Here is a 26,423-nt window from a genome sequence, read left to right as displayed (position 1 = left end):
ATCAGCATGATCTTTGCAGAATGTGGCAAGAAAAAAATGCTTCTGGAAACATGGCAGAAAGCAGTCATAGTCCCAGTCTACAAAAAAGGATGCCGAAAAGAACCCAAAAACTATAGCCCGATAGCCTTACAGGACATAATAGGGAAAATGTACGCAACCCACCTGCTTGACCATTTTAGAACCTGGGAAAAAAATGGCCCTTCAAAAGAACCTCCAAACGGGCTTTCAGAAAAATGGCAGTACAGCAATCAACATCATGTTAATAAACATCCTGAAAGCTAAAGTAAAGGAAGGAGCGCCAAAGGTGTATCTGGCTTTCGTGGACCTTTCGAAAGCCTTTGACAGGATCGACCGGAACAAATTGTGGTCGAAACTACATAGCTGGAATGGTCCAAAAACAGGTGCTCGAACCGATAAAAGCCCTACACTCTCAGACAAAAATCAGAGTCAAGCTAAACCATCAGGGCACCCTATCAGAGGAGATCACGGTGAATAGAGGAGTCAAGCAGGGATGTCCCTTGGCTCCGACCTTATACATTGCGTTCCTAGGAGATTACCAGCACTCAGAAAGAAAAAGAAGGGCCTTCCCTCCAAAAAATGGAAAAACAGAGCTACCAAGACTCTTGTATGCCGATGATGTTATTCTGATAGACCAGACAAAAGTTGGGTTGCAAGGAAAACTATCAAACTTGGAGAAATATATCGAGGAGAACCAGCTTGAGATAAACAAAACTAAAACCAAAATTCTGGCAATCGAGAAATTACCAACTAAACCAAAGGAACAACAGAACTGGTTTCTTGAGGGCACCAAAATTGAAATCGTAAAGAACATCAAATATCTTGGAGTTCAGATTGACAGCTCCTGAACTGACAAGTCAATGCAAGATCTACTGTGGGAGAAAGCCAAACGCCTAACTTCTCAAACAAGAGCAGTAGATAACAGGTTTGGGAAGTTTTCACTAATTCCGGCGATAAACTTTTACACGACAAAAGTAGTCCCATCTCTGGTATATGGAATGGAAGCCTCTCTATATATCAAACGTCCGCTCTGGAACAAATTGGAGGGACAAGTTTGGAAGGCAGTGTTAGGCCTCCCAAAGCCGACCTCCATGCCAGCCATCAGTCGAAAACTGGGCTTAGTGTCTATGGTCGTCCAAAGTACCATGAGACTATACAGGAAAATAATCATGGCTGACACACTACGCACGTATAACATCATTAAGGAAGAAATTGAAATAGGAAAATGTGAAGCCCTAAAAAAAATTTGGTAAAAACCAGAAAAGATGACCTATCTCAAATAGCCTGCACAGAAAAAGAGCTAAAGGAAAATCCTGATTGCATCAAACGAAAAATGGAGGATTGGGATTGGATCCTGACAATTGAGAAAGCGGCGGGGAATAAACGTCTAACGCATCTGCCGCCGACTTTCTATAAGCTGAAAAAAAACGCAAAACTACTGTGCGAAATTCCCAGACAAAAGATTGAGAAATCTGTTCATGAAAGCTAGATTAAACCTACTGCTAACTCGAGAGATTACATCTATTCGAGGATCCGCGAGTGACCAGAGATGTCGCCTATGTAAAAAGGAACCAGTGGTAGAAACCCTGAAACATCTGGTGATGGGCTGTCCGCAAACTAAACAAAACAGAAGCACATTCCTCTTACCGCTGATAACAAATCCATGGATGATACAATCAGACGACCTGTGGAACCGATTGATCTCTGGCGAAACGACTAGATGGACAGTGGCGATGGTTAAACTAATAGAGCTGGCGTTCCAACAGATAAACCAGCCACAAATGCCAAGTACGGCCCAGACAAACTGTGAGCCATCAAAGTGAGCAGGATGAAGGGGCAACCCTCAGCACCTTTTTATGATAAGCCAGAGAGATTCGACAGCGGTCTGGATTTGAAGTGAAAAGAAAAGGCTTCTAAAAGCGGGTTGAAACCTTGATAAAACTCAGGCTAAACTGAGTAGAAATCAATAAATATATATATATTTTTTTAAATCAATAAAGTCGTTGATTAAAAAAAAATAGTATTTGCAATGTGTTTCACTCCCTTGTTCCCTCCGTTCGCTCCGTGGGATCTTTGAAACGGTATTTTACTTGCTGTAGAAACACCTAACAAGCAAGCGAGAAATAGATTAATAATAGAAGCACAAGGTTGAATGTGCAGACTAGTTGTTTGCTTAAATGACAAGAGCGCTGGGCATTTCAAAATGGCATTCGCACCCCAACTTGGAGCAGAACGATAGGGGAACGCGCCCGGAAGGAGTCGGGAAACAAGGCACATCCTTGCGGCAGTTCACAAGAACAACTTACCGGCATGGCGGGAAAGAAGGAGAGGTGGCGCAGGCAACTTTGGAAGACCATTGGAGTGCGGGGAGCAGCCGAGAGGATATTTCAGATTCTGCTGTGCTGAAAAGCAGCATTCTCCATGCCAGATCACAGTGAGACGCTGGCAGGAGAGTACAAAGCTGACAGGAATGCTGGAGGAAGGTACGCAGCACACCAGAGGCTGTCCCACAGAGGAAGCTTCTTTGCAGTGACACACCACGGGTCGGGAACATTACAAAGTACCGGTGAGTCTGTCCAGAGGCATTAGGGACCCTGAGGCGTACCGACAGGCATGTACACCACTGAATACATTAAGAACATTTGAACACCAAGCAGATAATACAACGATAAAACTTGAACGAGTCCCCATATATGAGATGTCGGTGAGGGGAAAGTCAAAGCAAGTGTTAACTTGAGCAAGTAAATACCAATGATATAAAAACCACAACAAATCTTGACAAATCCCTGTATATGAGATGTCAATGTGGGAAGAGTTGGAACAAATATGACTTTAAGCAAATAAATAGAAACAGTGAAGTGATATAACGGCAGCCTATTTAAAGAACAGTGAAACTGAAGAGAAGCCTTGGTGAAAGAAGCACACCAAGCAATTGACATTTGGATGTGAAGAGGATACCAGGCAGGGGAGTATACCAGGGTATCCACAAGGCCCCAGAGATGGATTTCTGGCAGGCGAGTATACCAGGCAATCCACCAAACCTGGCAGGTTTGCTATACCAGGTTTTGGGACAATTTTTCTGAAGTCCAACTAAGGGCTTAGTAAAACCATTCAACTGAGACAGTACAAGACTACACTCTTAGTATAAGGCTGTACCACCCCAGTATATGGTAGCGTAGACAGAGCAGCAAGGCTTATCTTAGGAGGGAGAGAGGGGTGTAGGAAAGCGCACTGAATCTGTAGTACACCAGGTAATTCAAAAGAAACACAACGAGAAGTATTTTAAAAAATGAAGGTTTATTTTAAATACAAGTAGGCCAAGGGGGACTTGGGGTAAGTACTGGTCATAGAGTCAAACACATTTATATAAATACACCACAATGCTTGAAGGTACACAGACCAAAGCATAAAACCTTCTTCAGAATACCAAACAGTAATTCTAGGGAAGTCAAAGCATATCACACACATTCAGTATACGTCACACCTATTCTTTGGGAGTGAAACCATAAGTTACATTTAGATTACTTTCTGTAACACAAAGGTAGTAAGCCCTGTCAGTTATGCAGCTACACTCAGCAAAGAAATCACATAATCAATCAACTTGCAAATATACTTTTCTTAATAGTGGAACACTCATTCCAGGAACAGTACAAACCTAGTACTATTATTCAGGATAACAAACAGTTATACTAAGTGAGTAAAGCCTATATACTTTTTAAAGGAGCTACCAGCAACGAACAGGTAAGTATAACCCTAAGACTGTTTTAGCATCTGTATAAAAAGACCAGGGAAAGCAAAACCCAATGTTAGACTTTATGAATGAAGCAATGTTATTCTAGGTAGGTAAAAACGAAGGCAGACTTATTCTGAACAGGCTATACAGAAAGTTAGGGGAAGCAAGATCCAACTGGTTATATGTATACATGTATCCTAACAGGAATAGTACAATGGAACCAACAACATTACTTTTAGGAAAGAGGCACAAACAATTAACAGGCAAGTAACTTAACCTGTCATCCACTTTCTGTTAGAATGGCAAAACAGTTTCTACGGAAAGTAAGACTTTACATATACTTTTCAGAATGGCAGAGCATTTCCAAGGCAAGTAAAATAACCTTATATATACTTCTACAAGTGGCAGAACACTTTCAAGGTAAGTAAGAACTTTTGTAACTGTTCACTCAAAGAGCTACAGTTACCAACAAACTCTTTTACAACAAAGTACACTTTTAAACACTTGTTATATTTTTCCTGACAGAATCCTTTACTTATCCAGTGCTTCCCTATTCTTTTGCATGAGTTCACTCAGGGGCAGAAGAGGGACCCTAGTGTTCAAGGAGCCAACTGTAGGTAGGGTGAGATGGGCTTCTGTTGCAGGCAAAAGTCAGAGTTCCTGTGGAAGACTGTTCAACAAGTAAGTAGTTCACTTTAAAGTTAGTTGCGGTCCAGCGACTTCAGAGAAGACACCCCAGGAAGATTCCAGCGGGGGCCTGGGTGCACTGGAAGAGAGGACTCCAATCACAAGTACACCCCAAAGCTTGACAGAAATCACACAGGCTTAAGGTAAGTAAATACCCTAGCCAACACAGTACCTTGGCACGGAAGAAGAGTTCCAGCCAGAAGACTTCAGGATCTGCAGCCAAAAACACAGTCGTTGAATTCCTTTATCGTAAAGACAGAAGACACTGGAAGGACTTTTGCAGCAGGGATCACGGGTAAGGCTCTAGGCAGGAGGATCTTCACATGGTTTACACAGCACAGAAGAAGAGATTGCAAGGGGAGAGACTTCAGGATCTGCAGCCAAAAACCTGGTCGCTGAATTCCTTGTCATGAATACTGAATACACGACACTGGAAAGATATTTGACGCAACGACCAATGGGGAAGGCTCCAGGCAAGAGTTTCTTCATGGCTGGATGCAGTTCTGTGGTTTTGGCGCCCAATTCAGGAGCCAGAAGAAGACTGAATATCGCTGGTCGGATTCTCGTCGTTTGCAAGTTCCAGCACTCTGGCGAGGGGACTTTCCAGACCCGAGTCATATCTCTGGAGGGCCAGCAGGATGTCCATTTAATTTCAGCAAGATTTGGAAGACCGTGCACCGCACAAGGGCTCGCGGTCCCGGGGTATTGGGGTACTGCAGCCCTGCAAGATCGCAGCACAACGTGGGATGGCTCAAAAAGCAGGGCTTCTTCAGTTTAGTGGATCTCACCAGGGGCTTGGTCGGGGTCTTTGTTTACAGAGTCCCCAGGTTGATTGGAATGAAGTGTAACAGCAGGCTTTGTTTACACAGTAGGCTCTCCGGTCCCTGGAAATCATCTCAGCTGTGTTTTCTTCATCTTCCTCTTTGGATTTGGTTGCAGTAGTCGACTAGCTCTTCAGTTTACAAGATCTGACTTTTATGTAGGAACCCCGACAATCAAACAGCCATGCAACATTCAAACATGAAGGTTTGGCAGTCCTTTCAGGACAGCCACCCTCCCAGTTTGAACTGGATTCTCGCAGTCAGGCTGAAAGTCAAAAGGCTGCAGAGTTGTGGACTCCTCCCTCGCTTCCTGCCTTCACAGACACTCTGGAGCCTGGGCGGGCTTGACTGAGGTCTCCCGCCAAAGATAGAATAGAGAAAAATGATTTTCCTGCCCTGGGGGTCAGTAGAAGGAACGTGGGAGGACAAGGAACACTGAAATGGCGTAAAAAGAAGACGGGGGCCATTTTGGTAAAATGAGCACCCATGGGTGCTTTTACTGGTGCTGTGGAAACAGCCCGCGGTAAAGGTCCACTGAATTAGTAAAAAGGTCCACTCCCACCAGCCATTATAGGTAAGCTTGTCCCTGTAACAGAAATGTTACAGTTAAAAGGACAAAGAGGATACATTGCATCTCACCAGCACTCCAAATAAGGTGGGGGTTGCTGGTTTAACCTAACAAAATGTAAAAGGGATCCAAATATTCTTTCTACCCTTGGGAACTGTAGTTCTCACAAGGTTAACCAGAGAAAGTTAAAAAGGGAGCCCCAAGAAAAAAGGGAGCCCCAAGAGCAACCCTGCAACAATAAAAAGGTACACACCAAAAGTTGTCAAAGAGGATAACATTAAAAAGACACTATGGAGACTCTTGGAAATGACACCCATAAAAAGAGTAAAAGATTATGGAAAAAGGTTCCCCCTCACTGAGGTATAGGGAAATATAATCTACCAGTAAAGAGAAAGGTTCGGAGGTTGACACTGGTCAGGAATATTTATCATTGCTAGGAAAATCTTACCTAATACCAGGGGATCTGAAAGGGCCATAAAGAACAGCCTGGCAGTCAAATATACCAGCCACTTTGAACTAAATAAAAACTTCAAAACTATGGGAAGATACCTGGCAGGCGAGAACACCAGAGGATCTGAAAAGCCCACCTAAGGCTTTCTTGGCAGGGGAGTATATCAGCAAGTCCTCTTGAACCAAGACAGAATTGAATGTTATGGAATGCATTGTTTGCACAAGAACTTTCAGAACCTAATGAGAAGAATCCAGAAGATTGGTGTCAAAAAGAGACACTTTTGTCATCCTACCTGAATATTAAGAAGATGGTTGAGAGAGCCATTCTTTTGCTATTCTGCCTGAAAACCCAGGGAACGGGTTTCACCCTCTGGATCCAAGGGTCTTTCCCTGGACAATACTTTTAAGTTGGATTTACTTATTTTCTTTTGATCATGAACACTTTTTGTCAACTATAAATCAGACATTTCCTTGCACCCTTAATTGTTTTTTTAGTGTGAGGGGCAGATAAAAATGTCCTTGTGTCCAAAACATTCTAAGGTAGTGAAACTCTCTTTTGGATAGGGATAGAGAGGCATTCATCCAACCCTTTTCCGTTTAATAATTATGTCTGAAAATGAGAAAACGATACATTAGTGTCCGCCTCTCATTTCTGACGCATCGCACAACCTTCAGCGCACCTCTCTGGTCTCATCAACTCAGGGCTTTTTGGAGGAAGCCTTCAATGGGGTCAGTTTACTGTCCTTGGAGATAAGTTTAGAGTTGTGTGCCCCTCTCCCAGAGGGATTAACATTGCATGGATTGGCACGAACTGCAGTCATCTGCATTGCGCTGCTCCCCAAACCAATAAAGGCATACCTTGTAGGGATCCAATTATGTACAATCCCTGGAGGCCTTGAAGCTAACCTTGGATCTGGGCATGACAGAGCTAAAATGAAAAATCACTAGTGGCTTTCCAAACCATCGTACTGAGTGCACGGAAAATAGTAGCTGAAGTTATCTGGCGTAGCTGGCTCCATATAAACTTCCCCCGTCATCAATAAGGTGTCATGAGTAATCAGCTACATGTAGATCCGCTATGTGCACGCGGAGGCAGAAAATGTTTCCAAACAGAGCTAGTGCTGGAGAAGATATAACTAATATAAGAAATCTGTAAGAGAAAAGAGTCCATTCGAATTTTCATTTTTTACCACATAGCACTTTCTTTCTAGTAAGTATAGAGACATATTGAGTTTACAGATATGAAGGTTTGTCAATCAAAAATGTGTTTTATCTTTAAAAAAAGATACACCATGGACATATACAAGACTACTTAAATTAATCAATGTGGACCTGTATGGCTCAAATCCTTTGAGGGGTTTTTCCCTGTGGCTCATAGATGTTCCCAGCACGACCCACTACTCTATACATGCTCTATTTCTACAGAGTCAGGTAACGAGGGCTGGATACCGAAGTAATCGAAATCTGTGCAGAAACAGCTTAATCATCTACTACAAAGGCAAAGTGCAAGAAGTGGGGTTTTAAACAATCACCTGCAACAGGTTACATGTATCCTCATTTTATTTAATGGAAATGTGTTTAAGTTTTTTCATTTTTGTTTTGTATTTTCAAAATAAAAAAAGAGAAAGGCCAAGAAGCATTACTCATTGGCGTGTGTGGGTTGGGAACGTAAGATACAGAAAAGTGACCAGAAATATGAGGAGAACGATCTCTCACCTTCGCTGAAGTTGGCGTTCTTCTGCTTCACCAAGAAACGGAAGTTATCATCAGGGTTAACACTTCCCACCTACAAAGCAACACAATTATGGTAAGTCTACAATTTCTCACATGTCATTTCATGCAATGGGGTTGTCATATTCGGAATTTGAAAAACAATCGTTCAAACTCAGATAAAAGCTCTCAATTCGAGAAGGAGAGGCAGTGATCATTCCACAGCCAAAACAACTTATCAATGAACACCCCTCACTCTCCTCCGTGGTCCATTCAGCTTAAAAACACACAATTGCTACTGGCTGACAGCAGGGGCTTTTTATCTTATAGGTACTCTATCATATCCTACATACCCTTCTGCAATGTTAATGGGTCTTTTACTGCGCACTTTTGCCACTTGCGTGGTCTCTTGGTGCTCTGGTGGGTCTGCAAAGGAAGGAGGATTGCAGGCAGAGTTTGTTAGCAGGATTGAGAGGGGGGAGAAGAGCAAGAGAGCTTTGATGTGCTGTTGGCAGCTTCAGTTCGGCGAAGCCCGTCACTGAGCGTTGGTGCGCTTTCGGTCGGTCGGTAGCTATCACATGCTGTTTAGGTGTGATTGTGTGTGTGTGGTTTGTTTTCACGTTGGGTATTTGAGGATGCATATGCAGAAAGGTGAGATTTTAGTACGGTTGGTTAGTGGCATACATTTCCTACACCCAACAATCCCGCCAAATGCAATACATTTCCCTCCCCCAACAGTTCATACAAGTGTGATGCCTTTCCCACCCCCAGCAATCCATCCATGTGAGATGCATTCCCAGTCCCCAACGTGCCATCCAAGTGCAGTACAGTTTCTGCCCCAAAATAATCAGACTAAGTGCAAAGCATTTCTCACCCCAAGAAGTCCATCTAAGTGCAATACATCTCCCGCTCATAAATGTCCATCCAAGTTCGACATGCTTCCCACCCTACACTCCATCTAAGTGTGGTGCACTTCACGTCCACAACTGCCCATCCACCCCCACCGCAATCCATCGTGGTACGAAACACTTCCCATCTCTAAACAATTAATCTAGGTGTGATACATTTCCCCCATTTCTTGACCCCAACAGTTTATCAAAGCTCGGGGAGCCGAATTCTACATGCTACAGATGTTATATAGTGTCTGTCTGAGGGCGCAGCAGGGGGTATACGGCTTAGCTATATTATTATACCAGATGCAGAATGTGGCTAACCTACACATACAAGCTTAGTGTAGAATGTGGCTAGTTCACACAGTTAGGTTACATGCCGAATAAGGTTAACCTATGCTAGTAGGCTAAATGCTGGCAGGTGTAAGATACAGGTAATTAGAGCAGTGTTTTTTTCTGGAGTGCATCAATGGCTATACACCTGTAGTTCTGGTTTCTCTTTCTGGATTTTGCATGGTTTTGCACATTGTGTTGATGGGGGTAGATCCCTTCAGTTGGTCTCGGTTCATGTTGGGTGTGTTTGGTTAATCATTGGTTTTGTGGGGTTCCTTTACGTATGTTTGCTCATTTCGTGGTGCGTAGATGCTGTTCAGGTGTTGTCCAAAGACATGTCCCTTGGTGCAGGAGCAGGTGCTGGAGCTGGGCCCAAAAGAGAAGGGCTAAAATGCCAGGAAGGCTAATGAGACGACGATCCTCACAGCGGAAGCAGCAAAATGGGGTCAGGTTCCCCATGACCACCTTGTTAGAGTAAAAACCTTCTGGCAGGTCGTCCTCTGAACTGGTGTAGCGTGCCAGTGACCTTCTGGGGGATCCCAAAGGGGCCAAGATGAAAAGTGTTGTGGGCTTGGTGGGCCCAGGCAGAAAATCCTTATCAGGAGACATGTCTCTCAACACATCTGAGCCTTTAGGAAAGAGCAGGAAACTGCTGTGTTTGACAAGACTGACATCCGAACTGCCGAGGGGGGTCTAGGCGGCAAGGATACCCTGGGGGTAGTAACCGTCATAGAGGCAATGGTGACAGTCGTCATCGAGCCCCTTGGAGTGATGGAAGCCGTGGACAAAAGGACCTGTCTTCATAGACGTGGTCGATGATGAGGTACAGGTCGATGGGGCAGTCGTCGACAGGGCCACAGTCTTGATAGATGAAGTCGTCGATGGCACGTGCCGACGACGGAGTCGATGACAGTGCAGCTGCATACCGGTCCTTGGACGGGGACTTGTGTTTGGCTGATGGCATCAATGATTTTCTCATGGACGGAAGCAGTCCGTCTACCGGTAGGCTAACCGTCGACTGTTTCAGTGAACGTCCTCCCTCCGATCTGGGTCCCGCAGCCACGGTCACCATCGTTGAAGCCGACGGAGCGTGTGACAATTTCGCCTTCTTTTAGATCTTCACCAGGGAAGCATCCTCAAAGGACCTCAACCTCTTTTTGTCAAAGAGAGCACACTCCTTGGATCTGCAGGCCCTGGATGAGGCACGACTAAACCCAAAGGCCGCGTCAGAGGCCTTCCCTTCTCAATCCCCGCCACTAACCACCAATGGCAGTCCTTCTGTGTCTTGGAGAAGAAGAGCTGGCAAATCGAACATCTGTCCGGATCGTGGTTAGGATGTAGACAGTAGAGGCACCTGAGGTACCAATCTTCGATGAAGATGTTCTTCAGGCTACAGTTCTCAATGGCCCAGAAGAGACTTTTCTTTGTGGACTCCGCAATAGTGGTGAAGCAACAGCCCAAGCCTTTGCATGCAGCGTACACGGGTTGAAGATCCAACGATGGAACAAGGATCTACTCCGGCAATGGGTCCCTGCCGCCAGTAGTCACAATGTGACTGCAGACGACGAAGAATCCAGACAAACTCTCGCAAAAATAGGAAAAAAGCAGCAAAAAGTTGTCTGATTTTGAGGAGAAAAACATGAGGACTGCCAAAACGAGAAACGTGTTGTAAAAATCTGAAGATGTCCACCAGGGGCGGAGCTTAGGAGGATGAGTGTCATTGGCTGGGGCAGTATGGCCCAAGGTGACACGGATAGGCTATAGAAGCGACGAGCAGTTTTAGCGTATAGCTAAACTGCTTTCATTTTACCAAGGGTTACTAGCATGATGAAGGGGAATATTCAGGAGCATGTGAATCCATGCAAGACCCCATGCTGGAGAAGGATTCATATTGAAATGATCCTTAATACAGGGGGGGAAAAAAGCCACTGGCAGGAGGTACCATTTTTGAGTCACTCTGCGTCAATGTGCTTTCTTTAAGTGGCGACCCTGCTAGCTCTGCAGTAAGCTCACCATCCTTGTTAAGCGGAAAATATACATATGGAATGATTAGTGGCAGTCGGTTTGTTGGAGCACAAGAGTGCAGCCCCCCTTTAATTAGATGGGGATGTAAGTTTAGAGAACAATTCTAATCGTGCAAGTTTCACATGCACTGGTTATGGTGACAAAGTTGTCGCTCTCGTCTGCCTCCTTAATAGAGGATAGCAATGTGGGTATGATGCCAGACATTAACTGTTGATTACTATGTGAAAACACTAAGGAGCTCATGTTCATGAAAGCTGTGACGTAAATGGAAGGCATAAAGCCCAGAATGAGCCTTTATTACTTTCCATTTACGTCACGGCTCATTTTCCATCATTTGTATTGGCTGAGAGGCGGGGCAGAACGTAACTTGCGTTTTAGCCACCGCCCTTCCTCTCCACCAAACAAATGCTCCAGCATCACTCACAGGAGCATGCCAAGCAGTGTTTTCTCACTTTGCACGGTGGGGTGCAAAAGTGCTGGGCAAAAGGCGGCGTAGCCTGCATTTTGGCCTACATATTTGCACAGCGCTGTGCAAATGAGCACCATTTGGCAACAGGGAGACATTTATGTTGCAGTGCCAAATAACACATTTTTAATAAAATGAGCTCCCAAGATATATCAGATCAGTTGTGATTGTTTATTACACAAAAGCAAGCTGTATTGAACGTTTTAATGCCTGCTGTCTTTGCCTTGTTTTGTGTACCCAACGTGGCAGCCAGCATGTGCGCGTCAGTGGGAGACTAGAGCGGCTATTGCTGTGGGGAGCTGGGCACCTACACTGGTACAGTCAGTGTAAACGTGTGTTCTTACAGTGGCACAGCATCTGCCTTGTGCTGTGATTAGGATGTTTCTATAGTAATATTTCACAGACACTTCAATAATCACATGTCCAAAAAGCTCACCAGGTAACTAATTCTGCTCCTCTTGCCCTTCCTTCCCCACTGACTGTCCATTCCCCTCATTGGAAGCAGACACCCCCATATATTCAAATGTTGTTAAAGCTCTTTCATTGTTGTAGCTTTTTGGCTCCTGCACTATTTATGTGGCAATAACTCCTTAAGTTATACTGCATAGGAAAACGAATATAAGGAACAAGTTACTTACCTGTAACTGTTGTTCTCCAGCATGGGTCTGGCATGGATTCACATGCTCATGAATATTCCCCGTCGTCAGGCTGGGAATCCTCGGTAAAGAAAAAACCAGTATCAGTTTCGTTTCTGATCTGTCTTTCGTAGTAGTAACCAATCACTGGTCTCTGCGTCATACTGACCACAGCCAATGACTGCCCTCTACCTAAGCCCCGCCTCTGGCAGCCATCTTCAGATTTGGAAGCACGTGAAGTGGCAGTATGACCAAGTGAAGAGCCGCAGAGGGGTAGGCGGGAGGGTTCGCATGTGAATCCATGCCAGACCCATGCTGGAGAACAACAGTTACAGGTAAGTAACTTGTTCCTTCTCCAGCATGGGGTCTGGCATGGATTCACATGCTCATGAATAAAGAATACATAGCAGTACACACATGCACAACCACGGGAGGTGGCAAAGGCTCAACATTAAGCATTACATCAAACTCAACATTAAGCATCTTACCTCCTCACCAGGCTCACCTCAGGCGAACAGGTTGCGCAGCACTGCTTGGCCGACCCTGGACTCCTCCCTGGAGTCCCGATCGACGCAGTAGAATTTCGTGAAGGTGTGCGTCGACCTCCACGTAGCAGCCCTGCATATGTCCAGCAGGGGCACACCAGATAGGAACGCCGTGGTAGCTGCGATCGCTCTGGTGGAATGGGCTCTCGGACGGCCAGGCAGCGGTCGGTTTGCCAACCGGTGACAGTACATTATACAGCCGGAGAGCCATCTGGAGATGGAAGCCTTCGAGAGAGCCTTCCCTTGATTAACAGGTCCAAAGTTTACAAAAAGTTGTGACGTCTTCCGAAAGCACTTCGTGCGGTCCACGTAGAACTTCAGCGCTCTAGCCACATCCAGCGAGTGCAAAGTCCTCTCAGCCGGCGACGAAGGCGACGGGAAGAACACAGGTAACACCAAGGGTTCGTTGAGATGGAAGTCCGACGGTACCTTGGGCATGAAGGAGGGGTGCGTCCTGAGCACTACCCTCGTGGCGTGGAAAGTCAAATACGGAGCTTTGCAGGAAAGGGCCTGGATCTCTCCCACCCGTCGTGCGGAGGTGATGGCCACGAGAAACGCTGTTTTCCACGACAGAAACTTCAACGGGGCCGAGTGTAGGGGCTCGAATGGAGGTCCCATGAGCTTGGTCAGCACCACGTTGAGCTCCCACGCCGGGGCCGGAGCCTTCACCGGCGGGAACGATCTGAATAGTCCCTTCATGAACTCCTTCACCAGACGATGAGACCACAAGGACGTCCGCCCCGTGGTTCTGGTGTATCGGGAGATCGCAGCAAGATGAATCTTGATGGACGCGTGTGCCAATCCAGCCTTGGCCAGCGTCAGCAGGTACGGCAGTACTTGGGGAGCCGTAATCCGTAGAGGGTTGATCTTCTGTGCGCGGCACCAGACAGAGAACCTCTTCCACTTGTGTCCGTAGCACTTTAGAGTCGAGGACGCCCTGGCCTTTGCAAGAACCTCTCTGCAGTCGGCCGGTATGTCGTATCCTCCGAACTCTAGCGCTGCAGGAGCCAGGCCTGCAAGTTCAGCGACTTGGGGTCGTGGTGGAGGATGGCGCCTCCTTCCCTGGAGAGTAGATCCGCGTCCGCCGGCAGCTTGATTGGCGGGGACGCTGACAAGTCCAGAAGGTCCGGGAACCAAATCTGTCTCGGCCACGCAGGTGCGACGAGGATCATCCTGCACCGTGACCTCTTGAGCTGATTGATGAGCCGGATTAGCAGGGGCAGGGGAGGGAACGCGTAGAGGAACAGGCCCTCCCAGGGGAACGAAAAAGCATCGCCCATGCTCCTCGCCTGGGGAAACCTGCTGGCGAACCTCCGGCACTTGGTGTTCGTCGCCGTCGCGAACAGGTCGATCTGGGGTGCGCCCCACCGTCGGAAGAGGCGATCCACTAGATCCTGCCGTAGTTCCCACTCGTGGCACGAGCGCAGCTCCCTGCTGAGTGAGTCGGCGATGGTGTTTTTTATCCCTGCCAGATGAAACGGCACCAGAAATATCCCTTGGGCGATGGCCCAATGCCACAGGTCCTGCGCCTCCTTGGACAGCGCCGGGGACCTGGTTCCGCCCTGTTTCCTGATGTAGAACATGGTGGTGGTGTTGTCCGTGAAGATCCTCACCACCTTGCCCTTGAGGGACGGAAGGAATGACCTGAGGGCCCAAAACACTGCACGGAGCTCCAGGACGTTGATGTGCAGGGACTTCTCCGTCGGGAGCCAAAGTCCTCTTGCGTGCAGATTTTCGGTGTGCGCTCCCCACCCTTCCAGGGAGGCATCCGTGGTCACTGTCTCCTGGTGGGCTGGGGTCTGGAAGTCCATGCCCGCCGTCAGATGCGCGCGGGTGCCCCACCACCGTATCGCTCGTCGGAAGCTCTCGTCGAGCTTGATCCTCTCCTCGAAGCTGCCCGTCGTCTGGATCCAGCGCGCGTCCAGGAATTCCTGCAACGGGCGCATCCGGAGCCTGCACATGGGCACGAGGTAGATGCAGGAAGACATCATTCCGAGGAGGGACTTGACGGACCTCACTTTGGCCGTGTCGGCCACCAACATCCGTTGCACCTTGCCCAAGATGGTCCTGGTCCTCTCCTCCGACGGGGAGGCCAGAAGGGACACTGTGTTGAGCCTTGCCCCCAAAAACAGTGCGTCTTGAGCCGGTACCAGGTGGGATTTGGCGTAGTTCACGGCGAATCCCAGGTCCGTGAGAAGTTGGACGGTCCTTGCCGTGTGGGCCACGGCGAGCTCCCTCGTCTTGGCGCGGATGAGCCAGTCGTCCAGGTAGGGGTAGACGTGGATCCCTTCGCGGCGCAGCTGCGCCGCCACCGGTGCGAGGCACTTGGTGAATACCCTGGGTGCCGACCGTAGTCCAAAGGGGAGGGCTTTGAACTGGTAGTGGCGCCCTTGGACCACGAACCTGAGGAATTTTCTGTGCCCTTTCAGGATGGGGACGTGGAAGTAGGCATCCTCCAAGTCCAACGACGATAGGAAGTCTCCTTCCTCCAGCTGGCCTAGGACGTGCTGGAGGGTGACCATCCGGAACTTCTGCGCCTTGATGAACTTGTTCAGGCGTCGCAGGTCCAGGATGGGGCGCCATCCCCCTGTCTTCTTCTTCACGAGGAAGTATCTTGAGTAGACTCCGGAGCCCCGGAGCCTCTTTGGGACGAGTTCGATGGCGCCCTTTCTGAGCATCGCCCTTACCTCCAGAAGGAGTTGAGGAACGTGAAGTTCTTTCCTGGTCACGGGGGGTACACGCGGGCATCTTTTCTGAAACTCGAGTGCGTGTCCCCGGGCCAGAGCGTCCAGCACCCAACGGTCGGTGGAGATGGACTCCCACGCGCCGACGAAGTTCGCCAGCCGGCCTCCCACCGGGGTGCTTCGGTGGGGGCCCGACTCCGCGGCCGGTTCAATCCTGCTTGGACGCGGCCTTGCTGCCTTGGCCTCCTTGGCGACGACGGCGGGGTCCACCAGACTTGCCTCGTCCTCTGTAGGCCTCTTGCGACGACGAGCGGGCCGCTTGACGGTAGGAAGTGAAACCGCCGCTGGAACCTTTGGAGGCGCCCTTGCCTCCGCCGCTCCGAAAGGGCATCCGTCGTTGCTGCAGGGTTCCGAGGGCCCGGGCCGTCTCGGTGTCCGCCTTAATGGCCTGAAGGGAGTCGTCCACAGCCTTCCCAAACAGGTTGTTCCCGTCGAAGGGCATGTCCAGGACTCTGGTCTGGACGTCTTGGCGGAAATCCGTCGCCTTGAGCCATCCGCGACGCCGAAGGCAAACACCGTTGCCCAACTGGCGGAACCCAGTGTCGGCGATGTCCGTCGCCACGGTGATGGCGTGGTCGGAGGCCACCTCACCTTCCTGCATGATCTCCAGGGCCTCCGCCCTCTTGTCGTCCGGCAGAAAATCCAGCAGGGGAGCCATCTTGAACCAGAGCTCCCTGTCGTAGCGAGCCACGATCGCCAAGGCGTTGGCCGCTTTAATCGTCGTCGCTGCCGACGAGATGACTCTGCGTCCCATCGCATCCAATTTCTTTCCTTCGCCGTCCGGCGGGGAAGTCGATGTGGAGGCCGCACCCCCCCCGCTTTCTTCCTGGCCGCCGCGGAGACGACGGAATCCGGGGTAGGCTGTGCCCGGAGGCACAGGGGGGCCGTGTCCGGGACCCGGTACTTTTTCTCGTACCGGTCTCTTCTAGCTGGCGTCGTGGAGGGGTTCTTGAGGAGCGTAAGGCCCTCATCCCAGATGTCGTCCAACAGAGGCACAGAGAGGACCGTCTTCCTCTTGGCCTCGCGCCGCTGATAAAGGAAGCCTTCCTTCTTCTTCTCCTCAGGGCAGAGTTGGAAAATCTCGGACGCCCTGGAGATCATGGCATGGAACGATCCGATCTCGTCGGGCGGGGAAGCCCTGGTGGGAGGCGACGACGGAATATCCACGTCGTATGCCTCGTCGTCCGTACCCGTCGCCGTGTCCGTCCCCGTATCACCCCCTCGGGTTGACGGGGAGGAGGGCTGGACGGGGTGCGACGGCTGAAAAGGAGGTGGAGGATGGATCCTTCTTTTCTTGGTAGGAGGAACACCAGAAGGTCCCGGTTCTGGATCCCCCGACGGTAGAGGTTCCTCCGTCGGTAATGGTAGCCTCGTCCTTATCTCGGAGCATAAGGACTGTATGGCCAACAAAATGGCCGCCGAGTTGTCTTGCGGCGCTGGCAGAGGAGAATCCGACGGGCGAGCAGGGGCCCCGTCGGTATCCTCGACGATGTCGTCGTCGTCACTTGCGTCGGGGTCCACTCCGACGGGCTGGTCTTCATCCACGCCTAGGCCGTGGCTTAAGACTTCGATCAGCTCCTCCTCTGAGGCTGAGGTCGAATCTACGACGACGCCCTGCCCCCCCTTCTTCTTCCCCACGGGGAGTTTCACGGGGGTTCTGTCAATGGGCACAAAAGAAGACTCCCTCCGAGGAGGCAGGGAGATTCTGGGCCCCGAGGTCGCCACCACTGGTGTAGCCTCCACAGGCTGAGCCAGGGCCGCCGCGACTTTCTCGATAGAGGGCTTGGCCGGATGGATCAAGGCCTTCACCACCTTAGGTGCGCTCACCGCCTTATCCTTGAGGGAGGGGGCACTGCCACGCTCCTCCTCTGCCTTGGAGCTCGACCGGGGCCTCTCCAGGAGCTTCGCCGGGTGCTCGGCCTTCCTCTTACCCGACCCAGAGCGTTGGCTCGTGGTTGATGGTGCCGGGGAGGGTGCGCCCTGCCTGACGCCCGAAGAGCCCGACCGTTCGGCGCTCCCGGTGCCAGCGGACTCGCGGTTCTTAGCCTTATGTTGGGCCCCCGTCGCCGGGGCGCCCTCAAAGGTCTTAGAAGACCGCTCCGATTTCTTCTTCTTCTCGCCAGACGGGCTCTTACCCTGCAGCCAGTTGGCGAGACGTTGATGGCGGTCCTTCATGGTCCGTTCCGACATGTTGCCGCAAAACGCACAGTCCTTTTCCACGTGCGTCTTGTCCTCATGAAGGCAGTAAAGGCAGAAAGAATGTTCGTCTTCCTTAAAGATGTTCTGCAGCTGGCATCCAGGGCAGACCCTGAACAGCTTTCCGGGCGTCGAGCTTCCCTTCTCCTGGGCCATCTCCGAGACCGGGCCTGAGAAGCTTCTGGAGTCCTCCGAAGCGTAGCTCGACGAAATCTTCACCCTTGAGGGGCGTAGAAGAATCCGACACGGGTCCCCGTTAATCGGATGTAGGATCGGTGGAGCTTGAGGCTCTTTTGACCGAAAAAATTGAAGTTTTTTAGAAAAAAGCGCGAAAATAAGCACTAACGCTCGAGAGCAATAGCACGAGGATCCCAACACATGAACGTGCGGTAAAAATCTGAAGATGGCTGCCAGAGGCGGGGCTTAGGTAGAGGGCAGTCATTGGCTGTGGTCAGTATGACGCAGAGACCAGTGATTGGTTACTACTACGAAAGACAGATCAGAAACGAAACTGATACTGGTTTTTTCTTTACCGAGGATTCCCAGCCTGACGACGGGGAATATTCATGAGCATGTGAATCCATGCCAGACCCCATGCTGGAGAATGAAGAAATAAGTGGCGTGAATTCTTTCAATCTGGTCCCACATTACAGTCTTTACCATTAACTCCTCACGTTCAAGAACACAATTCCAACAATACAATTACAAGGGGGAGTGCTGATTGCTTTCCAGAGAACATGCAGACAGCATCTTAAAAACCCATACCCTTTCAAAGCCCTGGGATGTGTCTATGCCATCAAAGTAGATATACTGTTTTGCACTGTATGTTTGGTCCAGAACTTTGTATTGGGACAGACAATCTTTAAAAAAAAATGTGGATAGCTCTCAGTGTGTAGGATCGTGTAGCCGGTGTCTACACGTAGAGGTGACCATTCACCTATCTGTACCAGACTGTGTATGCCAACAAACTCCTTCAATTTGTTACTATGTCTATCACCTCTTGAAACTACTGTGCTCTCAACCTCTCTCTGCTATCAGACACTAATCTCAGGCACTTGCAGCAGAGCAAAGGACTTCCTGTTCTGCAACAGATGATAAGTGGGAGAGTATGTGGCAAAGGTCTGCAAATGAAAGGTTTAGAAAAATAAGCTACAGTAAGCAACCGCAACACCAAATGTAGTGTTCTACCTTTTGATTCAATCTCTGACTGAGAACCTGCACACCGCAACTCTTAGAGATTTAGCGCTCGAATGAGAGAGAAGCCAGAAGCTGAACCTTTAGTGAGTCATGGAGCTATCGTCATGGATAACGAGCGGCAAAAAAAGAGCGCAACTGCAGACACAAACCTAAATCTAAGCAGGCCATGCAGAAGAAATACATTACAATGCTGTATAAAAGGCCAGGGGGGAAGAACTGTAAAAATACAAAGATCCGGCAAGAAAATGACTTGGCTCTCAGGTTAACATGTGCAGGCTCAGAAATTAGGCTACGTATCTAAACAAGTGAGTCACTGCATCCTACAGCAAGAAGGGGAAAGGTCTCTTAGACAAGAAACTAATGCACACAGGCTCTTATTTGATATTCTATACCAACTTGCACTCCCCACCCTACCTGAGACTCAGTGATCTCCTCTCTGGTTGCTTGTAGACCCCTTGCTACCAATTAACCACTTTGGCCCTCCCCATTACATTTCTCTCTGCTTCCCTCATTTTGTTCTATCACCTATGATTGTTAAAGTGCTCTGTTGCTTCCTGAAGCTAGGTCCGCTCTTAATATATACACTAATAATACATTTTATAAAAAAAGGGGGGCAAAAGAGCAGCGGTAAGGGAAACCGTATTACATTCAAGAATAGGTTCACTGTTGAAATCAGCCGAGGCACACTTTTATCGGACAAGCAATAAAAGAACTTGCTGCAGTGACTACTTCACTCCTAGTCCATAGTCACCTTGCCTCAATCCTTCGGGATCACAGCAGTATATAGAGCAGCTTTAGTGAAAAAAACATTGGGCCTCATAACGAGTATGGCAATAAGGTGGCAAATGCATTGTCCGTTCAGAATGCATAGAAGGGTTCGGAAAGAAAACTTGCAGCACCACAGTCTCGTTCAGATCTAACCCCAAAGGAACCTTTGGTATAAAGGTGGGATGAGTCCGCAGCAAGACCTTTGTAGCATGGAAGGCCAAGTACAGCTGCTTGAAGGAGAGAGCCTAGATCTCCTTGACTCACCTGTCGACGTGATGGCCACTAGGAAAGCAATTTTCCAAGGAGAGAAACCTCAGAGGGGCTCGATGCAATGGCTCAAACAGAGGACCCATGAACTTGGTCAAAACTACACTGAGCTCCCAATCCGGGGCAGGAACCCTCACCAGCGGAAAAGTCCCAAAGAGGCCCTTAAGGAACTCCTTCATCAACCTGTGCAACCACAGGGAGAGCTTGCCTGGCACCCGGGTGAACTGGGATATGGCAGCCAGATGAACTTTGATGGAGGCGTGCGCGCAGCCCAGCTTTGGCCAGAGAGAGCAGGTACAGAAGGAGTTGCAGATCTGTCACCCGCAGGGGCGTAATCTTTGGAGTTCTGCACCACACAGTGAAGCGCTTCCATTTATGACTGTAGCAAGCTAATATAGAGAATGCTCTGGCCTTGGGCAAGATCCCTTCTGGCACTCCAATGAAAGGGAATAGTGGCAAAATTCTAAGGCTACAGGAGCCAGGCCGTGAGGCCCAGCAACATTGGGTCGTGGTGCAGTACTGTTCAGTTTTCTCTGGAGAGTCCGGGTACCAGATCTGCTGTGGCCACGGCGGCGCTATGAGGATCACCCTGCAATGTCAACATCTGAGTGTGTTGATCACACGTAGCAGGAGTGGAATTGGAGGGAAAGCATACAGGTAGAGTCCATCCCACGGGAACGAGAAGGTATCCCCCAGGCGCCTTGGCTGAGGATACCTGCTGGCAAGCCTCTGGCACTTGGCCACTGTTGCAAAGAGATGGGATACCTATGCCTGTTGAAGTTCCCACTCGTGGCAGGAGCACATCTCTCTGATGAGCGTGTCTGCAATGGTGTTCTTGGTGCCTACCAGGTGAAAGGGGGCGAGGAACATGTCTTGATGAATGGCCCAGTGCCACTGGGACTGGGCTTCCAGGGAGAGAGCAGGCGTGCGCATGCCGCCCTGCTTCCGGATGTAGAACATGGTGGCGGTGTTGTCCGTGAAGATCCATAACACCTTTCCCTGTAGCTGAAGTTGGAACAACTTGAGGGCCCAAAAGACGGCCCAAATCTCCAGGACGTTTATGTGGAGGTCCTTCTACTACAGGATCCAGAGTCCTCTGGCGTGAGACTGCCCTGTGTGGGATCCCCCAACCCTCTAGAGAGGCATCCGTGGCCTGGTACTCGGGTGTCCGAAAGGGAGATCCTTGAGTGAGATGCAGACAATCCCTCATCATTGCAGAGCCTACCGGAATGCCTCATCGATGGCTATCTTGTCAGTCCAAGTGCCCGTGATCTGCTGTCACCTGGCATCTAGGAATTCCTGGAGAGGCTGCATCAGGGAATTGATGGACTGGACTGTTGCGAAGAATGGTGCTGAGAGCTGCTGAACCTTCCCATGGATGGTCTTCGCCATCTCCTCTGACGGGATTGCCAGACAAGCGACCGTGTTGAGACAGGCACCCAGGAACAGAGCGTTCTGCAATGGCACCACGCAGGACTTCGGATAGTTTGAGTGAAGTCAGAAGACGTATGGTCTTCATGTGTGCTGGGTCGCCAGCACGTGAGAGCAGGAGAGAATGAGCCAGTCGTCCAGATAAGGGTAGACGTGTATGCCCTTGCAGCGTAGGTGCACCGCCACCGGGGCCAAGCACTTGCTGAACACCTCTCTGCCGATTTGAGGCCGAAAGGCAGGGCTTTGAACTGGTAGTGATGTCCCTGGACCACAAAATACAGGACCTTCCGATGTTTTCGATGAATGGGGATGTGGGAGTATGTGTACTCCAAGTCCAGAGTTGCCAGAAATTCCCTTTCTCCAGCGGGCCGAGCATGTGTTGCAACGTGACCATCCAGAACTTTTGGGACTTCAAGTATTTATTCAGGTGTCGTAAATCCAGTATTGGCCGCCACCCTCCTTACTTTTTCCAGACCAGAAAGTATCTGGAGTACACATTCAGGAGCCCCAGAGGCACTGAAGGACTGCCTCTATCGCCCAACATGGTCAGAACCTCCCTTAGCAGCAGGGCCATGTGCAGTTCTTGACATGCGACAGGAGGAATGCAAGGGCATCTGTCCTTGAATTCCAAAGCGTGCCCTTGTTGAACAACGTTCAGCACCCATTTGTCTATGGTGACTTTCCTCCACTGTTCGACAAAGTTTGTTACCTGGCCTCCCACTGGGGTATAAAAGTGGGGGCGCGGAATCACGGCCGGTTCAGGCCTGCTTGGGCATCTGCATCCTGGTCTGTGGACGATGACTTTTTTTTTCTTTCGCTGCCGTTGGCCTGGGAACGGCCCCAGTGGGCTTCCTGGGTGGTGGAGCTGGAGGGCTGACGATAGGGGGTAGTGTACCTCTGGGAGGACCTGGAGACTCTTCCTCTAGGGGAACGAAAGGACGACCTCCTATGCTGCAGGAACCCTAGAGAGCGTGCCGTCTCCATGTCAGTCTTTAGAGCATGGAGAGTCTCATCTACTTCGTACCCAAACAGATTGTCTCCATCAAAAGGCATGTTCAAGACCTTGGACTGCACGTCCGCTCAAATGTTCGTGGCCTTCACCCATCCCGGGCCACACCATTCTGGTGAGTCCAGAACCACTGTAATGGCGTGATAGGAAGCCACTTCACCTTCCTGGAACAAGGTCCGGGCCTCAGCCCTCTTGTCGTCTGGAAGAAAATCCAGTATCCGCCCAAGCTTGTACCAAAGCTTCCTGTTGTAACGCGACATAATGGCAAGGGCATTGGCGGCCTTGATGGTGGAAGCTGTGAAGCATATGATGCGCTTGCCCACTGCATCAAGCTTCTTGATCTCCTGGGCACCATGGAGGACGAGGGATTGGACAAGTGCTTCCTGGCGACGACGGACACCACGGAGTCCGGAGAAGACTGCGACCCGAGACATCTGGGAGCTGAGTCGTGGACCCTGTACTTCTTATCCAGCCTGTCCTGCTCGAAGTGTGTGGAGATGACGGCGTGGAAGGAGCCAATTTAATCCGGAAACGAAGCCCTGGCGGGCTCGTCAGCACCCATAGGTTACCCGTCACCCGGGACATAATCTTCATACTTGTCAATCTGAGTAGCTGTGGTGTCTGTGCCAGTGTCTGTACAGAGTGGCTCTTCCTTCACTGGGGTCAAGGCCCTAAGTCCAGAACCAGATGCCACAGGAGCCCTATGGGATGGCGTCGGCTGATTCTTTGTTCTGGGAGGACTCTTTGCCGGAGGCCTGGAGGCCAGCCTAGGCACCGGAGCAGTAGGTAGTCTCTGCTGCATGTTCACCACCAAAGTGTGCAGGGTGGTGAGGATGTCCAGCAACATATCCCTGGGAGCTGGTTGAGGTGCAAACAGTGCTGCTGGAAATGAAGTTGGGCTGAAACCCCTTAAAGGAGAAAATGGCTGGCGTGGGCCAAGTCACGAGGTTCCCTTCTAGGACATGGGTCCTGCATGGGTCCTTGGCTCCCTTCATGGTCTGAGTAGAAATTCTCAGGTAGGTCATCCTCCGAACTAGTATAAATGTGGGGAGATTTTCTCTGCTGACCCATACGAGCTGACAGAGACACCCCTGATGGCCTCTGCAGGAAGTCCGACGTAGACAGCAACTCCCTCACCCTATTGGAGTCCTTCGGGAAAGAGGCAATGATGGGGATCTGCAAAATGGATGCTGCCGCTGAAGGAGGTCATGGAGGCAAAGACACCCTCTGTGTTGTCGTGAAAGTGGAAATGACGGTTGCTGCCAAACTTTTGGTCGACGAAGAACTGATTTATTAAGTCATCAACAGAGTTGAGATGGATTGGTCATTAACGGTGCTGTGGTTGTTGACAAAGAGGCAGTCGATGAGGTAGCGGCCTTGGTACACAGTCATCATTGACGAGGTAGTGGTCTTGGCAGACGAAGTTGCCTTTGACGGGCAATCACCGTTGATGAAGACGAGGAAGCAGACAACGGGTCTGTCATTCGACGATTTCTCCTTCGCCGAAGACTTGTGTTTGGAAGGGGTTAGGGACTTCCTCGCAGACAGATGCAATACACCAGCCGGTAGGCTAACTGTCGATGAAGCGGGCGATGGAGAGGGACCCTTCTTGAACCAGATCCTGCTGCAGCAGCGACCTTCATGGGACCTTCATGGGAGCACAGGCGTGATGTTTCACCTTCTTTTGGATTCCCTTGGAAGGGAGCAGCCTCAAAGGACCTCAACCTCTTCTTCTCAGAGGGAGCATGGTCATGGGACCTGCCAGTCCGATGATCATGCAGTCCCTAAACTAACCTACCCTTTGCTCTCAAGCAGGTTGAGAACCACTTACATTTTTGCCATCTTTTAAAAACCCAACTTTTTTAGGTTCTTGCTAGCTTTTCTGCTGATTGTGTCCTCCGTGCCATGAAGCCCTTGGGTGACCGTACCCAATACAAATTCTGATAATATAACATAGCAGTCCTTGAAGAGGCGTGACTGCACCTGGAGGCCATGAGGCCTTCTCCTGGTTGATCCAAGCCAGCTAACTCCAGTAGCGATCCCTCTTTGTCTTCGACAGGAAGCCACGGCATATCTTGCACCCTTCCTTGTCGTGATCCGTGTTAGGGAGAATTCTCTGTTTAGGCTGAATTTCCCTACCTAGTGAGTCCCCCAGCAGCTTTGCTGGATTTCTGGGGTTTCTTTTTTTCTCCTGCCAAGTGTGAGACTCTTTTACCCTCACTCTTGGGCATGTTTGAAGAGTGTTTCTTTGGTTAACCTTGTGTTGAATGGGCTATGGGGTCTTTTACTCCATAGGGCCTCATGTATTTTTGTAATGTGGGTTACACAGCACCCTCTGTGCAGTAACCCAGGGGTGTCCTAGGGACTCCCCAACATAGACTCCATACCCTGGGACTGACTACTGTCTCCCAGGGCATGTAAAGTCACCAAGGACTTTACTAGTCTTAAATCCTGAACAGAACCAGTACAAACCATCATATTGTGGACGTACTGGCTGGGGCAATTCGATTGCCCCAGGGTCTGTTAGTCGAGGGGGCACGTCTCCGTCCCCCCTGATCGAGTTTTGGCTGGTGGCAGTGGAAACTACTTTTTATATTCAACCGCGAATATTTTCCTATGGGATTTACCATTGTTTTAGGCTAACACAAATATTTATTTATTTACGGTAGCCTCAAACATACCGCCGGTTTATATATTTATTATTATAACTCCGGTTGGGATTTTTTGCCAAAACTTGATTCTAAAATGGCGTTGGCGTTCGCCTCTGTAACTCTGACCCAAAGTGGAGCCCTTTGTTCCACTTTTGGCGGGCTTCTCCACAGAAGCCCTCCAAAGTGGTGCCACTCTGTCTGGGGTACTTAGGAGGGGTGGAGGGGGATTTAGGCACCCTGGACTGAGTTACCTTGGTAACTCAAGTCGCACTCCGTCCTGATTGGCCCAAGTGGTGAGCCGGCCGGCTCACCACTTAGCATGTTTGAGTGACAGCTAGGCTGGGTGAATGGGGGTTTGCTGCATAAAAGCAGGGCTTTGGGGACTGGAACTTCAGAAGTCGCCACAGGACCTAAGAATCCGACGAGGGAAGAGCTGAGCCGACCTGCTACGAAGACACCACCGGTGGAGCCCTGCTGAACCGTCTCACCACTTTTCCCAACGACCGAGGAGAGCTCTTAACAGAGTGTCTCCTTCCCTTGACTGGTGGGGACAACCAGTTTTCACCTTCTTTCCGCTTCTTCGAGGTATCTCGTGGCCGCCTTGCCAGTGCCAAGCACCCCGGCAACCGGAATACCACACTTTTACCACAACCGCGAAAGTCGGTACAACCCTTTAACCGGAGGACTCCGCGGCTGGTTTCTTCCCGGGCAGTGCAACAACCTTCTTCTTCTGCTCTTCAGCGAGATCTTCTTCTTCTCTGACCGACGTCGAGCCTTGCTGCCACTGCCTGGAACAACTGCCACCGCTGGAGGATCCTTCCCGTTTAAGGTACCGTGTTCCGCCTGGCTTCCCTTGCCACCGACTGTACGGGGTAGTTTTAGCCCCCGGCTTTCGAACCTGGGACCGCCTGGGACACCCTGGCTAAACTTTCTAAGCCTCTCTAAACCCTTTCCGAACTCTTTTGCAAGACTCTGAATCCCTAATAACTGTGTGATCTTGGGCACATTTTCGCTCTGTCTGCTCTAAGAGTGGGCCCTGCCTAGTGACTTTTGCTCACCTGTGACTTTGTGCTTCCTTGAACTTACAAAAAGTGTTCTTGACCTTAGAGTGGTGTGTTTATCCTATTTCTGCTCTTTACCTCCCTTCTTTAAAACCTACTAGAGGGTCATCTGAAGTTAAGCGCTCACCTCTGTTTGAATTATGTGGTGCTAACCAAGAGTTGGCTAGTTAGGAATAAGGGTTGGGACTGCTTTCCATATAACTGTGTTTGGAGTGTTT

At 49.8% G+C, this 26,423-nt stretch overlaps 1 protein-coding gene across 1 annotated transcript in view; it reads right to left on the bottom strand.

Moving 5' to 3' along the window:
* Positions 1–26,423, bottom strand: part of XRCC5 (X-ray repair cross complementing 5) — a 1,556,689-nt gene that overhangs the window by 494,536 nt on the left and 1,035,730 nt on the right. Inside the window, exon 16 of the mRNA XM_069616805.1 lies at positions 7,994–8,063. Coding sequence (XP_069472906.1) covers positions 7,994–8,063 — 70 coding nt within the window. The remainder of the gene's footprint in view (positions 1–7,993; positions 8,064–26,423) is intronic.

This window comes from Ambystoma mexicanum, chromosome 9 (assembly GCF_040938575.1).
Source record: "Ambystoma mexicanum isolate Mex_15411 chromosome 9, UKY_AmexF1_1, whole genome shotgun sequence".
NCBI lineage: Eukaryota > Metazoa > Chordata > Amphibia > Caudata > Ambystomatidae > Ambystoma > Ambystoma mexicanum.
Note: the sequence above shows the minus strand (reverse complement) of the source record. Positions and strands in the feature narration are given on the sequence as shown.